General features: G+C 41.9%; 4 protein-coding genes across 4 annotated transcripts in view; 1 reads left to right on the forward strand and 3 right to left on the reverse strand.

The window, feature by feature from the left end:
- Positions 1–710, forward strand: part of fgf1a (fibroblast growth factor 1a) — a 3,770-nt gene extending 3,060 nt beyond the window's left edge. Inside the window, exons 2-3 of the mRNA XM_061080124.1 lie at positions 1–65; positions 510–710. The exon at positions 1–65 is cut by the window's left edge and continues 39 nt beyond it. Coding sequence (XP_060936107.1) covers positions 1–65; positions 510–710 — 266 coding nt within the window. The remainder of the gene's footprint in view (positions 66–509) is intronic.
- Positions 711–2,226: 1,516 nt separating this feature from the next.
- On the reverse strand, positions 2,227–8,687 carry LOC133011671 (NEDD4 family-interacting protein 1-like). The gene is made up of 8 exons (XM_061079491.1): positions 8,469–8,687; positions 6,968–7,052; positions 6,004–6,143; positions 5,821–5,908; positions 5,177–5,301; positions 4,914–4,980; positions 4,660–4,768; positions 2,227–3,850 (listed from the first exon to the last, which is right to left on the reverse strand). Exons 1-7 carry the CDS (start codon positions 8,502–8,504, stop codon positions 4,662–4,664), a joined length of 648 nt encoding a protein of 215 aa, XP_060935474.1. The 5' UTR covers positions 8,505–8,687; the 3' UTR covers positions 2,227–3,850; positions 4,660–4,661.
- A 934-nt stretch (positions 8,688–9,621) lies between these two features.
- On the reverse strand, positions 9,622–11,892 carry gnpda1 (glucosamine-6-phosphate deaminase 1). The gene is made up of 6 exons (XM_061079400.1): positions 11,438–11,892; positions 10,953–11,054; positions 10,678–10,860; positions 10,374–10,558; positions 10,049–10,223; positions 9,622–9,908 (listed from the first exon to the last, which is right to left on the reverse strand). The coding sequence occupies exons 1-6, from the start codon at positions 11,559–11,561 to the stop codon at positions 9,847–9,849; spliced, it is 831 nt and encodes a 276-aa protein (XP_060935383.1). The 5' UTR covers positions 11,562–11,892; the 3' UTR covers positions 9,622–9,846.
- Positions 11,893–12,493: 601 nt separating this feature from the next.
- Positions 12,494–20,023, reverse strand: hspa4b (heat shock protein 4b). Its single transcript, XM_061079344.1, has 19 exons — positions 19,726–20,023; positions 19,069–19,126; positions 18,278–18,418; positions 17,688–17,810; positions 17,473–17,572; positions 17,198–17,331; positions 16,381–16,625; positions 16,186–16,262; positions 15,897–16,048; positions 15,611–15,717; positions 15,388–15,521; positions 15,050–15,234; positions 14,844–14,939; positions 14,411–14,566; positions 14,160–14,285; positions 13,939–14,046; positions 13,725–13,844; positions 13,452–13,613; positions 12,494–13,048 (listed from the first exon to the last, which is right to left on the reverse strand). The coding sequence occupies exons 1-19, from the start codon at positions 19,830–19,832 to the stop codon at positions 12,842–12,844; spliced, it is 2,538 nt and encodes an 845-aa protein (XP_060935327.1). The 5' UTR covers positions 19,833–20,023; the 3' UTR covers positions 12,494–12,841.
- Positions 20,024–21,020: the final 997 nt, after the last annotated feature.

The following is a 21,020-nucleotide window of genomic DNA, read 5'->3' on the forward strand; positions in this document are numbered from 1 at the left end:
TCATCCAGGGGACAGAAGCTGGGCGATATCTGGCAATGAACGATGAGGGACGTCTGTACAGTTCAGTGAGTATCTGCCATCATGATTGATGTGACAGTGAATCAGACTATTAAACTTAACGATAGTTCTGATACCATTTTTGTCTTATATGATACCAAAGACTGCGTATTGGCCTATTGAGAGTACTGATATCAATACCTGGACTTTGTTTTTGTGCTGAAGTACAGATCAAATACCAGTTTACACATCCAGAAATCCCTTCTCCTTCGTACCTCTAAAACAATTCTTGCCAGTGGCTGTAAAACACAAATGCTGTTTTGGAGCATGAATAAGTAGTGGTGATTTCTGGGAAAAGAAAATTGCAGTTCTATTTGTGAAACTAATATACTTCCAAAAAAACATGGAATTCGATCAGTACAGAGATACACGTCCTCGCCAATGCCCCTACCAGGGTCTTCAAAGGCATAAGAGGAGCGACTAGCTTGTTTTCCTGTGTGTTCCTCCCTCAGCCCACAGTCTCTGATGAGTCGTACTTCCTGGAGAAACTGGAGGAGAATCACTACAACACATATCAGCCTCAGAAGCAACAGGAGAGGAACTGGTACGTGGCCCTGAAGAAGAACGGAAAACCTAAACTGGGTCCAAGAACTCACATCGGGCAGAAGGCCGTCTTCTTTCTGCCCCGCCAGCTGGACGGCTCTGGGGAGTAGAAGAAGAAGTTCACCTCAACACGCAGCTGTTGCCTCGACCAAAGTGAACCAGAAGTTGCTGGTGGTCAGATTTGTGGCTTTGTGAAATAAGACGTGGAGATGTGGTGAGAAAGTGATTGAGGGGATGCAGGTCGTTTTTAGGTAAAGGACTAGATCGTGTTATTATTTTTTCAGACAGTGCTCTCCGTCCCTGCAAAAAGGAATTTGAGCTTAAACATTGCACTTATCTCTTTTCCTCCTCACCCTCCCACTTTACTGAACAACTCCATGTCATCTCTATTAGCGACTTAACTACATTGCTACTGTCCCTGTTCGTCTTAAACAGAGAAGAAGCTAAGTGAGTCAAGTAATTGTCCTATTATGTGATGTTATTTATATTAACCTAGAGGCATCGTACACAATTATATCATATTTATAGAGACTATATTATAGAAGGGAACAAACAGTGTGTAGTGCTGCTAAATGTTTATTTATCCAACATATCCTAACGACTGAGAACTTGTTTCCCGATGTCAATGAGATTTGGCCAAAAGTTCGGCCAAACAAGTCGTTTTTCATGTGGTTACAGGAGCGGTTTTAAAAGAATCACTGGGACCTGAGGAAGATGTCCGAATTGTGCCATTTTCTCAAACTACTGCATTTACTTGAATGTTAAGATGACACATAAATGTTTGACTGAGAATGTTGCAGGCGTGGTGGAGGTCATGTGCTTTTCTCTATGTATCTGCATTTTGATTTGTGCTTGTGGGAAAAAAACTTGATAATAATAATAAGCTTTACCAGACTTTTGGATGTTTCATATTCTCCGCAGTTACACGCTGCTGCCCCTTGTGTAAGATTACTGTGAAATATGTGACGTCAACCACAGAGTTTCCCCTACATTAATACAGATGAGGCCAATGAGAAGCCCTCCTCTACTGAGTGCTATCCCAGTTATGCAAGGAAATATTTCTGTCAGTGCTTTTAAGAAAGAGAACATTTGTGTTTCTGAGCTGCACTCAGATTTTATTTAATTTTTTTATGCGAATCACTGAAGCCGAAATAAAAATTCTAGGGAAACACAGCGTGACATTTTTTGCTGCTCACTTGCAAAATCAAGCAACTCTACAACTTTCCTCACTTAAGGTTCCTAATGCTAACTTGAAAAATTAAACCTGTTAATAATTAGATAACTAGAATCAACGGCATGGGGTTGTACGTCCCTTCAGGTGATCCTGACAAGTTGCAGTCACAGTAACATGAGGTCACTGTGACCTTCGGCCACGGAAATCTAATCAGTTCATCTTTGACTTCAAGTGACATCGTTGACTTGAGATATGATGTTCAAGAGACAGATACATGTGTTGTGTGGTCACAGTGAGCTTAAAAGTCAACCACCGAGTTCTAATCAGTCCATCTGGGACTCCGGCAGAACCTTTGTACCACGTCGGAAGAAAATTGTGAATGCATTTGTCACTTTACATTTAGGAACCCCATCTGTAACACACCAATCAATAATCCAGACAACTCCAGAGGGGACTGGTTAAAAGTGACATTTATTTAACACTAAATGATTTCTGTACAGTTTCATAACAACAAAACCCCAAATGCTGCAGCTCTACGTCACACAGAAAAAAAGCATAATGAGTCTGAATCAAAGCCGTTGGAGAAGTCTGAAGTTATCTGTCATCATGAGAGAGATTATTATCCTGACGCGCTGGTTCCTCCAGATTATAAAACAGGAACTAACTCCTGCACCGCTGCGTCATTTATTTCATGATCTTTACGTTTGAGATTTGATGGGAGCATCCTTTGGATTTTATCGGCTATGTTTCTAAAAGTGCACCTGCATACGACATTCTTTGATATACATTTAATACCCACAATATAGCTAACATTTTACACCCGATGAAGACTTATCTAAAGAAAAAAAATCATAACAAGCCCTTCCTTCAGATTCGCCCCCCCCCCCTCCAATTAGATCTTAAGGCAAAACCCAGCTGGAAAAGGAATTTGAGCTTTTAGATAATGTGACCCGAACGCTGCAGCGAGATCAATAACAGCTGAAATCAAACAATCAAACACTCTCTTCTGTAATCACAGAGCTTTTCTGCTGACAGTGAATGTGATGTAGACTACACTGACTCACGAGGATTCGTGGGGGGGGTCACGCAATTGCATCTAAATGAGCTTCTGAAGGACGTGAACCAGAAAATGTGCTCGCACGCCCAGAAAAATCCTCTCAGGTTGTCGTCCCATCACTGTCAGCCGAGGTTCCACTCGAGGGGGTTTGACATTTGTTGTCGCCTGGTTTTTAAATTACAGGTTGTTCTTGTTTTTAGGAAAAATGCATTATCTAAAGATCATTTCTTGAACTTAAACTCCTTTTCCCAAGGTGAATAGTTTTACCTGACTTTACACCAAAACATTTAACAGGTAAAAATCATAACATCTGACACATGGCTGTGGTTTCTGTGGTTTTCTCCATTGACGCTGCATCTGATTCACAAGCATGAAGTTGTTAATAATGACGCTGCCCTTGATAAACAGTTGTGCTCTCTTCAGTTAGAGAACAACACTGCCTCCTTCTGGATAAAGAGGGCCACACTACTTAAAGCCAACAGGTGAGTATGGTGCGTATATAAGCATTCACGACCTAATAATTAAAAAGATGATGATAACGTGTATGTGGCATCTACAAACATCCTATAATAGTTGCAATAAAACCTTAAGTGCGGATTACAAAGTGTGTTACATGCTATGACGAGTCTACAGAGTTCTGTATTGATCCGTACCTGTTGGCTTCAAGTGTCGCCAACATGAGACGCTCTCCATTTAGTGACCTTAAGGGCAGACGCATGCTACCATCAAATGATAAAAGGCTTAACTTTTACATTACAGACTGAGATGTAAATAGCACTTAACATTCACCACTAATGAGTACACTGAGGGACTATTACCGTTAACATTTTCTCTTCCATTAATAAAATTTCAAAAACATAATAAAAGACGTGATATAATTCCTGAATATTTTAATCCAGAGTCGTCCTCATCTATAACTCATCGGTGGAATTCTCGTGTTATGCGTCTTCAGTTTAAATCAGACTCGTCACAGAGTCACCGCCTGTGTTGATGGTTCCAGTTCTTCCACTTCCACCGTCCTGAGGTCATGTTATGAGACAATGCACAAAAAAAGAAAATCCGATTGAAAAATGCCATTTCAGCAAAATTACTTCCATATTTAAGATGTGTGGTGGGATTTAAGGGATTCTGCATAAATAAATAATTAATTCTGATTTCAACAACAGATCATTTCCTTCTTTTTTTATTCAACTGATCAATTTATATATTTATATATATAGACTAAGATTACATGGATTTCTGCTTGTAGGAAGATATTTCTAAAGATTTTATCTACCATCTTGTACAAAATCATTAACTGATGGAAAATTATTTTTCTCACTCTTCTTCACTATGAATCAAGTTTGTCATCAGGGACATGAAACACTATGTAAAGCTGATTAAAGGGATAGTTCAGCCAAAAATGAAAATTCAAGAAGACTTTGTCCCAGAATTCCTTAGACTTCCCCATAATTAAAGATGAGGTGAAGTTACCAATAACATAACCCTCAAATGTCCACATTATCACTCAAGCTACAATAACTGTCTTTAGTCATCGTATCTAAATTGTTGAGAAAGAACGACAACACACAAAGACATTACAAAGTATGCATGTTGGCTTAACATTTCTCTGAAGAAGCAAAATATGTAAGTGTGATGAAAGCGGTAAATGATTGTTGAGACTTTTAAAGTCCTAAGACTTGGATTCAAACTTACTTTTAGAGAAATGTCAGATCTCTTTTTAGCCAAACGGTTCAGACCCTACCGAATATTTTCACTGTGACAGGATCATTGTGTGCGTGTTCTATAAATGATGAGTGTAACCAGACCATTGTGCATCGTGTCTTACCTCTAATAGATGAAGAGTACCCTTGTTCGGGGAAGAGTGGCATAGGCGGGGTCCGCTAATTTCCTCACTCTGGAGTAGTTCACGAAGCCTCTGACAAAGAGCATGAAGCCTGACGTCCAGAGAAACACAACATCATACAAGACGTTAAACTCAAGCAACACAAGAAAAATACTGAAATGTAATTACAAAAAAAAGCAAAAAAAAAAAGAGTAAAGAATTGCCATTTGTTTATCAAAATAATGTCTTTCACTTACCCAGTGCCAGGAACACCCACCACAACCAGTACTGTCCGTCAAAGTAACCAGGGAAGTAGGTAGAAAACTGTGGAAACAAGAGAACGTCTGTCAGGAGTGCGTTCCTTTACAGTCTCCATGTCTCAGAGAGTCAGTCTCCCTGTACAGGAATACCTCTAAGAAGTACAGTAATAGTAGTTGTAGTAATCGGGCACATTGACACCACTGAACAGCCAAGTTGTAGCTGAACTGCTTGTGCTGTATGTTATTTACACAAATCTCACCCTGACAATAAGAACCCATTTGATGAGGGACAGGCCGAATCCGGAGATGGCGCCGTATCGACCAGCGGCTGACGTGGTCAAACAGAACGACAGGAAGAAGCCAATCCAGTTGAAGAGGAAAGCCACTGGTGACGGAAAAGACGTTCATTAATGAAATGGTTCAAATAACACAAAGCTGCGGCGGACCACAAACAAACAAATATGGCTTTTTCACAGTGTGATTGATAAAGTAAGATATTCTTATCAAAAGACGATGTTTATATTCTTGAAAGAATCAATCTAGCTGGAACATGTTTAACTGCTCCATACAACTCTAAGCTAGAAAGCAAATGTGCATTGGGTGGACTGGTTTTTACACCCAGGGGATTATTAGCATTCTTTGAGCAAAGAAAACAACATGTAAGACCCTCTGAGCCCCCCCCCCGTCCTCAGTTTTCCCCCTTTAAGTGGTCCCAACACTTCATACTCAACAAATGCTTAAAAAAAAAAGGAAGAAAGCAGAGAGTCTCTTTTTCACCAGTGAACAGAATTATTCATATACTTTATATAAATAACTAATCACCACATAGTTACAAAATCAGGAAGTGACACTGAAAATCTGTTTACTCTTAAAAACTGCACAAGTCAACTGAAGTGGTTCTTACTGAAGAACGTGAGCATGAAGATGCCGTCATTTCCTATTCGCAGCTGATCAGCATCTTCAAAGTCATCTCTGGCCACGAAGTCGTCCTCCTGAACCGACAGCAAGAAACAACCGGGATACATTGTTATTAGACGAGGTCACTGGGAATATTTCCACATGATGCCTGTGAATGAGACGGACTTACGGTGACTCTTCCAGGGACCAGGGGGACGGCGGTCTCCACTTTGCTTCTCTCAGCTTCGTCGTACGAGGGAAGGGTGGTGGCAACACTGTACGACGGAGGGTTGGGAAATCTTCCTCCATCTTCCTTGTATTCAAAGAAAGCTGCAAAGGAAACAGGCAAAGGTTGACTTATCATTTATGTATACTGGGCTAGGTGGGGTTTTAGCTGGACAAGTGAGAGGGTATTTAATGTCAACTGGTTCATAGATGTCTGACTGCTGACAGACATGAATCTACTTTCACTTCCTCCAAAAAGCAGGGGAAACGGCAGAGAATAGGGAGGGATCATTTACAGCAGGAAGGAAGACATCAGCTGTTTGACTTGTGGTTATCTGGCACATGTGGCAGCAATCCACACTCCTAAGTTGTGTTTCTTCAAACACAAACAGCTTTTAACCTGATCACTGGACCCGACCAGGAAGAGCTCCAGGCTGCACCGCCTTGTGCAACGTGTTGACCTCCACCCTCTTGACAAGAGAGATGGGAAAACATCAGCCTTTTCTGAAAGGCTCTGCACAAAAGCTTCTTCTCTCTGCAACACTGCACTAACACTTAGAGGTCTACATACATATGAAATATTGATTATGTCTCTGGGGTGCTGCTGCTTGGCTTCAGTATTTCTATTGTAGGATTTTAGAGGACATTGTTCATAGAATGATCCTAGAGATTTTCTTTAGTTGGCAAATAAGGTTTTGGATAGATCAAACAGAATAGCTTTCATATAAAATACATTCAAACTATATACAATTAATAAAATATTTGAAACTGAATGAAATGAAAGGCATACTATCAGCAATAATGTGACAGAGTATAAACAAATTATGAGTTTGTTTTACTTAGGCTTTTGTAAATACTACCACTTCTTACTCTGCTTTAGAGTTATTGAACATGTAAGAGTAGGTGCTTGAGCTGTGGAGCTTCCTGACCTGCATTGGCTGCAGTAGCACTGCTGTAGGGCGGGGGTGCGTCCTGGGTCGGACCCTCCTGGGGGGGCTCCTCCTGGTTCACCAGCTGCAGGAATGTCAACAAATGGCAACACAACCTGGGTCAGACTTACATTACAGCCTTCAGGAAAACTTGCTTGTTGGCTACGGTTAGCAGATTTCATTTAGGATAGGAAACAACACGATGACTGCATCAATTAAACTTTGAACTCCTAAGAGGGTGCAGGTAATATGACATTTATAAATATCGTTAGATAACCGGAGTTGGCCCGGTGTTTCTGTGCCGTTCATACGATTGCAGCTCACCCTCGAAGATTTCTGGTTTTATTAGATAATTTAAGACAAAGCTGCAGGTCAATAGGGAGGAGGATTGGTGGATGTGTTCTTTGAGGAAGTATCCTGATTGTATGTTTATCCTTAACCTGCAGTCGCTTTCTCATTTGACTAAACAGCTTACTAGTTAAAAATATATAGAGACGGACAGCGTATTGTGAAGGTAGAAGAAGGCCTGGACTATTTAACTAACATTTATCCCAATATACTTTTCATCAACAGCAATATAACAAAGCTTTAATACACGTGGTGAACAGTGAGGGGGTATAAACACATATTTAATCTACATCAGATTTGGAAAAATGTTTTAATGTTTATTAAGCGTTTCTCCAGTTAAAAACCAAAACCAAAGCCTAGGGGCAAAAATCTGTTAAATTAAATACTAAATTGACATTTATCACGATAATTATCAACATCAATTAAAATCTAAATCTTTATCTCAAAATATTTTGGGCTACATCATCCTGCCCTGGGTAGAAGAAGGTCAGAGCCCCTTGTGGTTTGCACATCCACCTTCTGATGTGTACAGGTGTACACTTATGCAACATATGACATTAGGCAACAAATGTCCACGACAGACATGTGTGCAACACGGTCATTTCAAGGTAGTAGAGATTGGATGCATCGAATTTCATGATAGTGACCTAAGATACGTTGAAAGAACTACACAAAATGAACTACACACAGTGAACTAGACAAAGTGAACTACACACCAGGTACTGACACCCACACACACACACCCATGTTAACAGGTGAGAGGGCTGCGGCCCAACGTCAGTTTTCTGATCCTGTCCCGCCTACAGGGTTTGTATCAGTGGACCGGAGACTGATCCAGATCCATCAAGACAAAGTATCACCACACACACCCAGGCCTGACATCACCAGGTGACAGGAACTAACTAGCTGCCGGGGGGGGGGGGGGGGGCATACAGGCTCCATGTTACATGACAGGAATTAATGTTGGTATATTGTTTGGTTTGATATAAGCCTGAGCATCTCTCTTCAGATCCGGGCCTGGCAGTCAACAAGTGTCCGTGGAGCTCGCTGCTGTCTCCTGTGATAGGCTCGCGTTGCCTGGTGTTAGCATCCGGCTAGCTGTTAGCTTCTCTTTCTGTTTTTTTTCTCGCGTAGCAGCAAACGCTTCACCTACCTCCTGATACCGGACGTTGCTGTTTTGTTCCGCCATAGTGGAAGCGGAGCGAGGTGTTTAACGCGTCCTCTTTGTCTACTTCACCTCCGAAAATGTGTTATCTCGATGGGAACGTCGCCTACGAAGCTGCGGGGTTAAAGCTGTCTTCAGTCGGCCATCTCCTGCTGCCTTCTCCCCTCCTGACCGGAGCTGCCTGCGCTGCTGCCTTCACGGACCGTAGGAAACTTCAGTCACTGGTTGGACCGCAGGGGTGACATCTCTTTATAAACAGTCTATGGGGCAGATAAGCCGGAAGTGGCGGCCTGTGTCAGCAGTAATACAACTACATCTAAAATACACAAGTACAATTTCTTACGGAATTACTGAAAAACCTAAAAAGTTGTTTAAAATGTCCTTTTTGAGCATTAATACGTTTGCCCTTGTCGACTGGCCACTTCTAGTGTTGTTATAGTGTAGATTGCATTACTGCATCTACAACATTATGGGCAGCTTTCATATTTTGTAGCTCATCAAAATAGAAATTTTATGCAATTAGAATCCGTGGATAATACTGATTAACAAAGCATTGTATATCACAAACTGATCATTATCTTAATATTTAACTGCAAATGATTGGGCGACTTCTACAGTATAGTGATGTTATAATATAAATTGCATTGCTGAATTATGATATTATGGGTGGTTTTCATATTTTGTAGTTAATCAAAATAGAAACTTTATACAATTGGAATCGATAGATAATTGATCATACAGATGATGCATATAATGCATTTTATATTAAAAACTTATCTTTATATTATTATGTAACTGCAAATGATGTTGAGCAATAACGAACATTTGCCTCTGACTGTTCTGGCGTAAGAGCAAATAGTAACTAAATAACAGAAATAATCTTATCATATAGTATAGTCGAAGTGCCACGAAACTGCAGTACTTGGGTAAAAGTACTTGGGTATATCATATATAATATTATTGTCAACAAGGAGTCTGTGTTTCTTCATTTCGCCCATTGAAATCAGTTGCATTATTTACAGCTCCCAACGCGAATTACAAGATTACAAGGAGAACCTAAAGGCAACACGAGTTGTTCCGTGTTGTCATGTGACAGGAGGAAAAAAGACTCACACACATAATACACTAATCCAGACACATCCAAGATGTAAAAATCAAACGCACTTTATTACAAAGAACAAATGTATGAAAAAATCACCTGATTACTTATAAACCTGATTATTTCTACACAGATTAGTATTTGTGGACGACTCCAAGCACTGCTCCCAGGTCCACCAATGTGTCTCCATCCGAAGATAAAGGAATCATTAGGTGTTGATTTTTTTTTAAAGCCTCATGAACGCACAAAGTCTGAAATCTCCTTCGATCAGTTCTTCTTTCCGTCCAGGATTGGTGGCTCCACCAGTTTATTGTGCACATACATCATCCCTGTAGAAAGAGCAAGACTCAGCATGTTTTCTTGGATTCTTGTCAGTGCTGCGCAAATGTTGTTTTTCCTCAGTCCAACACAGTTTGAAATGTAGTACAACTAAAATTAAGCATTATGGCTTTTGTGATTTCGCCCTCACCTTTGAAGTACTTTACAGTTTTGACCCTCAGCTCCAGGGTGGCATCTTCATCACATACAAAAACAGTCTGCGGGTGCTGCTGGAATGCGGACACTGTCCACATGTGATTCACGCCATCCTCTATTGCCTTGTATAAAGCAAATGCCTTGTGTGCTCCGGTGATGAGAATCATGACCTGAGAAAAGACAAAAATTCGAAATGTGACCTGGGACCTCTGTGGCTGAGCATGCGCAACATGAGCTGACCCATGAGCTGCTTAAATCAAAGTACTGACGTAAAAATCAATGTGATACTTTGCAGACACATGTTGCAATAGGCCTCTGACCTCTTTTGCGTCCATGACAGTGCCCACTCCCACAGTCAGAGCCATGGTGGGCACCTTCGAGAGATCCCCGTCGAAGAATCTGGCGTTAGCTATGATAGTGTCCTTTGCCAGAGTCTTCACCCTGGTCCTGGACACCAAGCTTGATCCAGGCTCATTAAAGGCGATGTGGCCATCGGGGCCAATACCTATGACAGGACAGTCAGAGCAGTTTCAGTTTGACTGTAGCTTCAAAAGGGACTTCTTCCCTGATACCAGAACTCTATGGCTGTTTACGGCATATTCATCTGCACTGTGACCTCCTGACCTCCAACAAAGAGCTCGATCCCCCCGGCGGCTGTTATCTTTTTCTCGAAGGCCTCACACTCTACTTGCAGGTCGGCAGCATTGCCATCCAGGATGTGCGTGTTCTCTGCTTTTATGTCTATGTGCTTGAAGAAGTTATTCCACATGAAGGAGTGGTAGCTCTCGGGGTGATCTCTGGGAAGTCCTGTACGAGATGATACAACGGTTTGATATGCTTTCACGAAATCCTCGGTGTGTAGCCATTTAGTGTGAGGCGAGAGGATGGCGATGCCTTACCTACGTATTCGTCCATGTTGAAAGTCTTAACATACTGGAATGAGACTTCTCCGTTTTTATAGAACTCGATCAGCTTCTTGTAACAACCCAAAGGCGTGCTTCCTGATGGAAATAACAAAAAAGGTTACAATTGCAAAGAAGAAAGTGAAAGCTAACAAAGTGCATCTACTCAAAAATACATAGTTCTCACTGATCTGAGCATCAATGTTTTTCCTTTCTGCAAGAATAAAAGTGCTTTTACTTTTCATTTGAGAAAAGAATAATAATACCTTAATTTTGTAATAGAAAATCAGTATATTTTCAAACTGAAAGTACAGACTTGAAACCCTTTTTCAGCTTGTGATGCTGAATCATCAGATTCTTTGGAGGGGTATTGTATAAGATGAGTTTTCAACACACAAAGTCTACAGTATCTCCAGCACCACATATGTAAAACATTATATATGGGCACAGCTGTATGGTGGTGGAGACCAGCTCCTGCTTACCTGTGGGCAGCCCCAGGGTGAAGTATCTGTCCGGGCCAGGTCTGAAGTGTACAATCTTGTTTCTGATGTACTTGGCAGCCCACTCGCTGGCCTGGTCGTAGTCATTGAGGATGATCAGCTTCATCGTCCTGCAGAGAGGAAGGAGGACAAGACAACGGAGCGCTGTGCTGGTCTGGAAGAGCTCAGCCTTCACAGTGAGTCAGGTCGTGAACACACCTCAAGCAGACTTTAGACTCATCTAACGAACTCTCATGCAACAATAAAACGGTGCTGTTAAGAGGCTGTTCGCGAAAAGTCTGCAACTGCAGCGCCTGACCAGAAACTTTTGATAGCCGTGTGATTGTCCTCATAAAAGACACAGAGGACAGATCCGTAACACCCAGCTGTGCCTCGCAGCGTCTGCAGCTTGTCCTCGGGACAGACGTGACACGGACGGGATCATGTGACTCCTGAAGTCGGATGCGAACAGCGTCACATCGCGGAGGTGACGTCAGACTTCCGTTCGTTTGGGAGCTACGTAGTTAGCTTCGACTCAGGAGTGTTGCTTTAAATATCACTCGGCCTCAGGGAGCGATCCACTGGTTAAAAAACACCACAACTGTATGTTTATAGTCGTGCGAGTTTCAAGAAGGCAAGAAAAAAAATGGATGTTTACGAGTTTGTTATGAATTTGACTGTATAAGAATGTTTTCTCGGCACTGACGTCAGGAACGCAGCCTCCTTAACTTATATAATGTCACAAAGAGGATAAAATATTAACTGTAAATTGGATGCGTGTTTCAATGTGACTTAGTAACGTTAGCAGGGTCACAGCTAACCTTGGCATCAATCAAACTCAAGCCAAAAACCGAATTTGGTTGTTAAAATTTCACATTGAAAAATTATTTTTCCAATACTTATCCATTTTCTCGTTTGAGACACCAGCACATGTACTATATGTTAAATATGGGACCTGACATTTCTGTTGAAGACACTGCAGATTCACAGAAACATAACAGTAGCAGTACCAGTGTGGAACCTCTGGTATATTGGACCAAGGAAACAAAGTCAGAGTAATTGATTTTCAATAACTTTATTAAAACCGTTATTGTGACACAGACCAGAACACTTACAGAGCACACAACAGAAATAAATACCATCATGTGTACAGCGCTCATCGTCAATCAGGCTTATTGCGGCTGGCTTTTGATTTACGTCATCCAGAAAGGGAGAGGGCATGCTGTGTCATGATACCACCAGGAGCTGGGCTCAGTGTGCTAATCACCCTGCCTACTTTTGACTGTGGTGTGCAGTTACCCCCCCGAAAAACACCTCACCTGCTCTGATTATAAACCCAGGCTGCATTTCAATCTGAAGCAACAAGCTCCCGTTCAGCTTTGCTTCAGGGAGGCGGCAGGTTTTACTTTAATCAAGGTCCATGTCAGGCTTGTTTTCTGTCGTTTCTGAGCTGGGGTTGCCTGTGCTGTCGCTTGTTCCCTTGTCTGCACCTTCTTCCTGGGGTTTCTCCTGTCCGTTGACGGGCCCGTTCTGCTCGGCCGGCGTGTCGTCCTTGGGAAGCTCCACCTTGGGTTTGGGCTTGCTCACAGTGGGGTTACAAGCCAAGAAAAGCTCCTATGGAATTACACAAAACACATGAATTATATAAAATAATGGCATTATAAAAAAGATATATTGTTGCGTGGCAGATCAAACCCAAGCCAAATAAATAATTGCAATATGAAGACAGTGAAGTCAGTGCGATAGCCTACAGATGACTAGGCTTCACAAAGTTTACATATGCAATGAAAACATACATTTTTGAACATGTGCATGAAGGTTCAATAACAGCAATGAATGATGCATAAGAAGGATACAACAACATTCAGCAACTTTTTGTGTTAACTTGATGTAACCGTTAATAGCAATGTATGAATTTTCAAAACCTATATTTCCTGCAGCGTGAATTTTTGGGTTTAACTTATTTGTAAGTCCCCACAAAATACCTCTTTCCTATGATCGTCTCATAGTGTCTCACCTTGGTTTTCGCTTTAATGTCTGCAACCTTGACAGAGGGATCCAGTGTCAAGCTCTGTTTGCTTTGCTGGTTCATGGAGCTGTTCATCCAGATCATTGCGTCATTGGTGATTTTGTCCACTTTGGTGACATCTGCCTCATCTAAATGGTCATACTGCTCCTCCTGGAAATCAACGGAGGGTTACCACAGGCATTATTACTTTTATATGTATTGATGTCTGTATATAAATGATATAAAGATAAAAAGGAATTGTATAGGATGTACAGGATGTACCTTTATTTTGTAAGCTTCAACAAATTTCATGTATTGCTGGATTTGTTTTCCCAGCTCGTCAAAAGCTTTAGGTCTCTCTTCAGCCTCAGTAAACCTCTCCCGGATGGGCTGGCCAAGTTTCTGCACAGAACACAATACACACGTCAGGTAAAAAGGATCAATAACCAGATCCATCAGTGGCTGGAGAAAAATGAATTACTAAAGTAATCATTACCTTTAACTCTCCCAGTTTGTCAATGTACACCTGTTTGGATTGATCCTCTCCATCTTCATACAGCCAGGTTTCAGTGTCCTCCAGTTTTAATGAGAGAGCATCCCGGTCCTACAAAAAAGAAAAATAATTACAAAACATGTTACATTAAACAGTGACTATAAGGTGATAACTTTGATCCCAGTTCTTTCTTTACAATGAGTCAGACGAGATTTTTCACTTACAGCTTCACAGACGAACTTCTCCAGCTTCCCGTGCAGTTTGTCCCTCATGTCGTACACGTACTCTTCCACATAATTCTTGGCGTCGTTCCTCTCCTTCTCCAGCTTGTCCTGCATGATCATCTTACCCTGAGGAGCACCAGAAAAAGTGAGAGTAACTAACAAACTCTTTAAAGTTGATGAAGTAAGAGATGACAACTTGATGGGTTGATTTAGTAACGTGGAAGTAATGCAACAGCTGAAAGCTAAGTTACCTCATTTTCTACAAAAAGATTCAGCATGTCCTCTGCTAGCTGCCACTGTGGACTGTTTTCAATTGGAAGGTCCAGAACTTTTGTTTTGACTTTGGGCTTTTTGGCTTGTGGGGGCTGGTCAGTCTTCTTCTCGCCTTTGTTCTCCTCTGGGGTGGTCTGAATGGTGAGGAAATAGGCACCGGCATGTAAAACATAACTCAGAAAGAATACAGACATCCAACAAGTTACAAGCTTATAAGAACATCTGTATTGTCATTCATTACATGCATTTTGCATTAAACCCAGCTGTTTTGTGAAAAAGTTTGTTTTTTGTTTGTGCATGAGGATGCACATTATTTAGCTTCTGAAAGATAAAGTTTATTGTGGTCTGTTTCCCCTTTACAAACAACATTATAAAATGATGTTCATTTTAAACAAGAATTGAGCACCGTACCTCCATCTCTTCATTCTCACGTGGTGCCTTCTCCTCTGTTTCTTTCTGACCCTCTCCTGCTCCCTGCTGCTCCTCCTGATCAGTCTGCATCTTGCTCTGTAGAGGGGTAAAAAACAAATGCATAAATAGTCACACATATACCAATCTGGTCTGTTTAAGGTTGATTTATGATTCTAAAAATACAGGCACATATTTGGTTGAAGTACCTCTCCCTCTTTCTCATTGGCCTGTTCTGTTTCCATGGGTTCCTCTGTCTCATCAGACTTCTGCACTTCAACCAGGGAGGCGCTGGACACACTAAAGATGCCATGGATGTTCACTCGCACCTTAACCTTCACCTTGGAGCTCTCCCCAGAAGCTTGTGGGACAACCTTCTGGATCAAAAACTGACCTGGAAGAAAGAAAGAAAAAAAACAAAAATGTGTTACCAAAAACAAACTTATAATAAGCTGATGGCGTATATGCAATGCTTGTACAATGAGTGGTTTGGAGTACTTCTGCTCCCTATTGTTCAGAAATAATTTAGGATGCTCTATTTGTTTACCAATAGTGGGGTCAGGGTAGGGCAGCTCATTAGAGCAGTTGTAGTATGCCTCCAAAGAGAAAGGCTCTCTCCGATAGAAGGTCAACACTTTGGAGAAAGGTGCTGCATGGTTCTTGGGAAATACCTCGCAATCACTGCAACAAACAAACATGGCAAAATTATTATTATATAAAATAGTTAAAATCAGAGACAAAAGAAAAAAACATTCCATCAAGTTCCTCACCTCAAACCTTCCTCTGCAGCGGAATGCCACTTCAAGGAGACGGGATAGGGAACGATGTCTGTGATGGAGAACTCGCGCACTTTGAAGGCAGGTGACAGTATTGCACACTGAGGGGACACAACCAGTATTTCAGTGAGAGCAGTATTGAAAGAAAAGATGCAACTCTGGAAGTCCCAAACATCTTTTTCACATCATTGTTTATTCAAGCCACGTTCTGGTAGGGGACATGTGATTGTGAGTGATAGGAAGGGTGGAGACCAGCTTTGAAAACAAAAGTGGGATGTACCTGCAGGGCACATCCTCTGGCCACAGCTTCGTCAGCATTCAGCGTGGTGCTCAACTCCTTCCCAAAGAATTTGCTGAGTCTCTCTTTGAGAGCTGGGATCCTGGAAGCTCCACCCACTATCTCAACTGCATAGATGTCGTCCTTTTTCAGTTCTTATGGATCAAAAACATTTTAGAAAATGGTTAATGATTATTCACATACATTATTATCATGTTCATTATTCTAGTAACCAAGGTAATTGGAAAAGGGGCGTCAGGTAAATAAATTGAAGTAAATAAAAATTACTCACTGGCATGCTCTAGAAGGTTCTGCAGTGGAAGCTCTACTCGGGCGAAGAGATCAGCAGACATCTCTAGAAACTGAACCCTTGTGCAAGAGAAAATGTGGATATTGCTTAAACTATGGAAGTGAACTTCAGAGTTAGAGAATAATGATATGTAGAAACAATGCATCAAATAAATAAAAAGATTTCTTGTTGGCCTACCTGTTCAGCTTTCCAGTGACATCAATGTCATTCATAAAGCACTCGATGTTAAGCGGCAGGTCTGAGGAGTTGGCACTCATCAGTTTTTTCAGTTTTTCGCACTCCTGGTAGAGCCTGACCAGAGCCCTGGGCTTTGTCTTGACATCAAGCTTGTACTTCTTGCCAAATTCCTCACAGAAATGCTTGACCAGCACTTCATCGAAGTCCTTTCCTCCCAACTCCGGGTCACAGGCGGTAGCAAGGACCTGAGAGACACGGACGAGAGGCCAAAAGAGAGTTAAGAGTCATGACATAAATGCTTTCATAGATTGATAAAGAAAGTTTGTGCAGATTTGGATGTTGGGGATGATCCTGGAATGTCTCATTATTTTCACCTTCTTCAGCATTAAGAAATGGTGCGGATTTAAAATTTTTCGAATATTTCTCAGAATAAATAATTCATGGTTTAATAATAATATTTTTTTTCGGTCTTTTGTGGTTCAAGGATCTTGTCCAACATTACCAGCACTGATTAGACACAGGCCTGCGAGTGTCAGCAATGCTGGCAAGATGATGCAGTCAAGCGTCTGTAATAACTTCCCCATTTGTCATCATTGACGCCTATAATGCAACAGGAAACTGGCGCATCACAAATTTTCAAAGAGTTTGGAAAATCTCCAGAAAACTAGCTGCTGTCTTGATGAAATCCTGCAGGCAAACTAAGTATAATGTTGAAGGCCAATACCCCCCCTTTCAAACCAAAGCCTTCAAAATGTTATTCGGCACAAATGTAAAAGAATGTACAGTATGTTGATTTACACACAGACACACCACACACCTTGAGTTTGCCTTTATTGAAGGCACACACTGATGTCTGGTATCCAGAATGGCCCATGTCCACAAACACCACATTTCTTGGCTTCTCCTCGGGAGCAGGAAGATCTTGTTTATAGATCCCATACGCTAATGCAACTGGAAGGAAAGTTGTTAAATTATTAATGAAGAGTACAAGTGTTTGGATGGCAGCAGAGAGCAGCAGCTACAGTTAGAAAAACAATCACAAATATGCACATCCTTGCCCAGGCCCTACCCAAAAATCATCCTAGTACAGACCTGCAGTCGTCTCATTCATGAGCCTCAGGCAGTTGAGTCCAGCGATCTGAGCAGCATCTACGACTGATCTCCTCTCAGCGTCGGTGTAGTAGCAGGGAACCTGGTTACAACAGAGAAGCATTTGAAATGGATAATCTGATCACTTTTAAGGCCCTGCACACCCAAATGGGTCAAGGACAGAATGAGAAACTGTTCAGTGGCATGTAAAGACTTACAGAGACAACACAGTCGGCCACAGGCTTCTTCAGGGCATGCTCTGCCGTCTCCTTCAGCTTGGTCAACAGCATGGCGGTGACCTGTTCAATGCTGAACACCTTCTCCTCCTCCATGTACATCACCTGTAGATGAACAGAGATGAATGTTACATTGCTGATGAACACAACCACAATGTGGCTAGAAATTACCTGTTTTACAGAAAGTGGCTGAATGATAAGACCATGAGGTATATCTGACTCAAATGTTTATTCATAATCATGGGAATTATTCAACAGCATGTTGATAATCTTTCTAATAAATGACATCAATGGGTTACGTTTATATTTTCATTTGTCATCACAACGTCTTCTTATGGTATTAAGAGCGGCAGTGAAAGAATAAGAGAGTAAAAGCATCAATATTGTCAGGAAATAGGTTGGGGTCCAAGGCCGGATGATAATTACATGGAAATTATAATAAAAAAGAATAGCTACATTTAAAAATTATGTATTATATTTAACGAGTCTGGGCTGTAGTGATAGCAGTCTGTGCATTATTAACAATCCTTACACATCAATTTAACTGTGAATCTTGTTTATTATTCTCTTACCTTAATGCCAGCTGTCCCTGTGGGCATTGGTGCAATATCATAGACCATGTTGTTTTTGACGCGCTGCACATACGGGTCTGAAAACGCTCTGCCATGAAACCTCTTGAAGCCCTGGACTGTGTTCTTGCAGTTTGTGACGACCTGTTCCACAGAAAAAAGGCAGACAGCTTTTCCATTAGCAAACATGCAAACTAGGGCGTGGCAATAATTATTGCAATATATTTTTCATCAAAAGCTTATAACAAAGATTCAATATAATCAATATATTGATAAAATGGTAATGCATTGTGCAATGATGTTGATGAGGTATAATAAATAATTGGCTTAAAAGTTGAATCTCTAATTTGCTGTTTGTGAGCTGTAAGTCATTCTTAAACCGTAAAGAAGAGTTTAAAAGCACAAACCTAATTCAGGAGCAAAAAAACCCCCAATTCCAATCAAAGTCAAATTGTTAGCTGTAAATGCAGGAGTCCTTTTCTCATATAAAATTATGACTTTTCCTGTCCATGATGAATTGGAGGATTGTGAGTTAAATGCAGGACTAAGGCCCGAGGAGCAGATCATAAGTCATCCTGCGCCCACTACAATTGTGTCTTACTCTTAATCTTTATTCATATGCTACTTAAAATAGATAATATGACTTCTGTCCTTATAAGTATCAGTCCATCCTGATGTAATTTTCGGCCATGTCATCCAGCTGTATCCCACAGCTTAGTGATGCTTTCGGGACTTGGAAGCGTGTTCTGTGATGGGGCTGAGTTTGATGTTAGCTGTAAACTTGCATCACATACCTGGCTTTTTGCAGCTGCACCGACAGAGCGATTCCGAGGTCCAAAGGAAACACATGCTCTAAAAGCAGAGAAAACACAAATTCAGTCATTTCTTCTTCAGCAGTTTTTTCAAATAGGCATGATGTCACCAATTATAAAATAGCAATTGACATGGATGATTTCATGTTATCACATAACTCGTGTTTGTGATCATTGACTCTACATTAACTACCAATAAAGGGTGTTTCTGGGGAGTGAGGATTAAGACGATTGGGTACAATGGGCTGCAGGAGCCGATCTGACAGCCTGGTCCCGGCCTCCTCCCATCCTCTGCGCTCACTCCTGCCCGCAGTGGAACTCACCACCTGACCCGGAGCTCGGTCATCACAACCTGCACTTGAACTCGACAGTGAACCTGTAGTAAGACACCCCGAGGATAATTCAAGCAGGAAATATGTGGATCCACTGGTTCTCACAATGGTTTCACTATAGCTAGCTTTAGCCCCTCGTATGCCGCTTCCTGTTGTGAAATCCGTTAGCACGCTAACTAGCCGGGAAGCTAGCCGCGTTAGCTTGGCTCAAGAGGAAGAAAAGTGGGTCCATTGGTTTTCCTGTGCTCGCTATCGGTGCTAATGACACAACACGACCGGGACATGCGGAGGGCGCGGGGGTACTTACGGTGTGCTCCGGTCGCTGTATTCATTGGCGACTGTTTCGATCCCTCCGGCTCTGGCTACAGCTACATAGCAGCTCATGTAGCCGACGTCAAACCCGACGACTGACATCTTCAGCGGCTAACGGAGCAGCTTGGGACGGCGGGGAGAACGAGGAGAAGCGAGGCTCGGGAGAGGAAACAGAACAGAAGTGGCGGCGGCGGCGGTGGGGCTCGGTCAGCGGACGGTGCTACAGCCTTGTTCCTGGTCCATGTAAGTGAGCGGCAGCATGCGGTACGTCCACCGGCTCGATGCGCGACAGCGTTCAGGAATCTGCTGTCTGCGCCGCTGACCAATAGAGCACGGTGCGCCCCCCACAGGCCAGAGGGTGTCAGTGCAGCGGCGTCAGGAGCGGTGCAGCTCCGGTCTCAGGCCTTCAGCTCCATGTTCATCCTGCACCACAACCGACCGTGAAGATCCTGACTCACACACTCGTGGGTCTGTGGGACCAGCGTGTGTCCGTCACACTGCACAACACAACAGCAGGATGCACAGTGAATGCTGCACTGCTTTCTAATGTCACAGTTACTCATCGTGACTTGCAGTTTTGGGAAATGTAGCACTTGACCCAAAGAGTTTCCCAGTTACATCGTATTATAGTATATTATTTATAATGTACGCCTCTTGTCATGAATTTTCACCCATTAATATATATAGTTTTTGTATTCATATTCTGTATCCTTCGTATTTATACCGAGCTATTATATTAATATTAATCAAATCAAACCTCCAGCCTCCTGAACTTTTACTTTATTTATACACCTTCAAGTTGATTATTAATTTATAAATGTTTGTAAATGTTGGCAGTTTCCATCCTCCATACAAAAATACATCCAATAAATACAGCTCAGGTCTGTCCCACCGTGAAAGCACAGGAACATTTCGGCAGACCTCGCCAAATGGAATCCCCCACAGCTCAGAGCGTTGGGACGTGGGCAGACAAACATGCAAGGAGAAACCAATTTCCCGAAATTGACCTTACAAAAAACACACACAGCTCCGTGCGGATTCATCATGTGATGTGCAGCCAAATATATATGTCCTGACTCCTGACCCATACTGCATCCTTTTTTCAAAATGTTGTTTTACTGAGTCCAGTAGTTTTGTACAATCCCCCAGACTAACAGAAACAAATAAAATGTATGTACATATTTGGTATTTTTTGTTTTGCCTTTTTAAAATTCTCTCGTATGCCTCATTCTGCTGATCTCACAGGTGAATTCTCCTGGTTTGGGATGTTATCTTATGACAACTGCCACC

Source organism: Limanda limanda, chromosome 10 (assembly GCF_963576545.1).
Source record: "Limanda limanda chromosome 10, fLimLim1.1, whole genome shotgun sequence".
NCBI classification, from domain to species: Eukaryota; Metazoa; Chordata; class Actinopteri; order Pleuronectiformes; family Pleuronectidae; genus Limanda; species Limanda limanda.

Excerpts from the sequence above, each read along its gene's own strand:
- LOC133011671 (XM_061079491.1), bottom strand. The coding sequence starts at position 8,504 with ATGGCGGAACAAAACAGCAACGTCCGGTATCAGGAG. Across the intron at positions 6,144-6,967 it reads TGCTACTGCAGCCAATGCAG|CTTTCTTTGAATACAAGGAA; the intron begins GTCAGGAAGCTC and ends TTTCCTTTGCAG. Across the intron at positions 5,302-5,820 it reads CTTCATGCTCACGTTCTTCA|TGGCTTTCCTCTTCAACTGG; the intron begins GTAAGAACCACT and ends TTCCGTCACCAG.
- gnpda1 (XM_061079400.1), bottom strand. The coding sequence starts at position 11,561 with ATGAAGCTGATCATCCTCAATGACTACGACCAGGCCAGCGAGTGGGCT. Across the intron at positions 11,055-11,437 it reads CACCCTGGGGCTGCCCACAG|GAAGCACGCCTTTGGGTTGT; the intron begins GTAAGCAGGAGC and ends TATTTCCATCAG. Across the intron at positions 10,224-10,373 it reads CTGTCATGGACGCAAAAGAG|GTCATGATTCTCATCACCGG; the intron begins GTCAGAGGCCTA and ends GTCTTTTCTCAG.
- hspa4b (XM_061079344.1), bottom strand. The coding sequence starts at position 19,832 with ATGTCAGTCGTCGGGTTTGACGTCGGCTACATGAGCTGCTATGTAGCT. Across the intron at positions 14,047-14,159 it reads AGAAGTTCGTCTGTGAAGCT|GACCGGGATGCTCTCTCATT; the intron begins GTAAGTGAAAAA and ends TCTTTTTTGTAG. Across the intron at positions 13,049-13,451 it reads ACATTAAAGCGAAAACCAAG|GAGCTTTTCTTGGCTTGTAA; the intron begins GTGAGACACTAT and ends GTAATTCCATAG.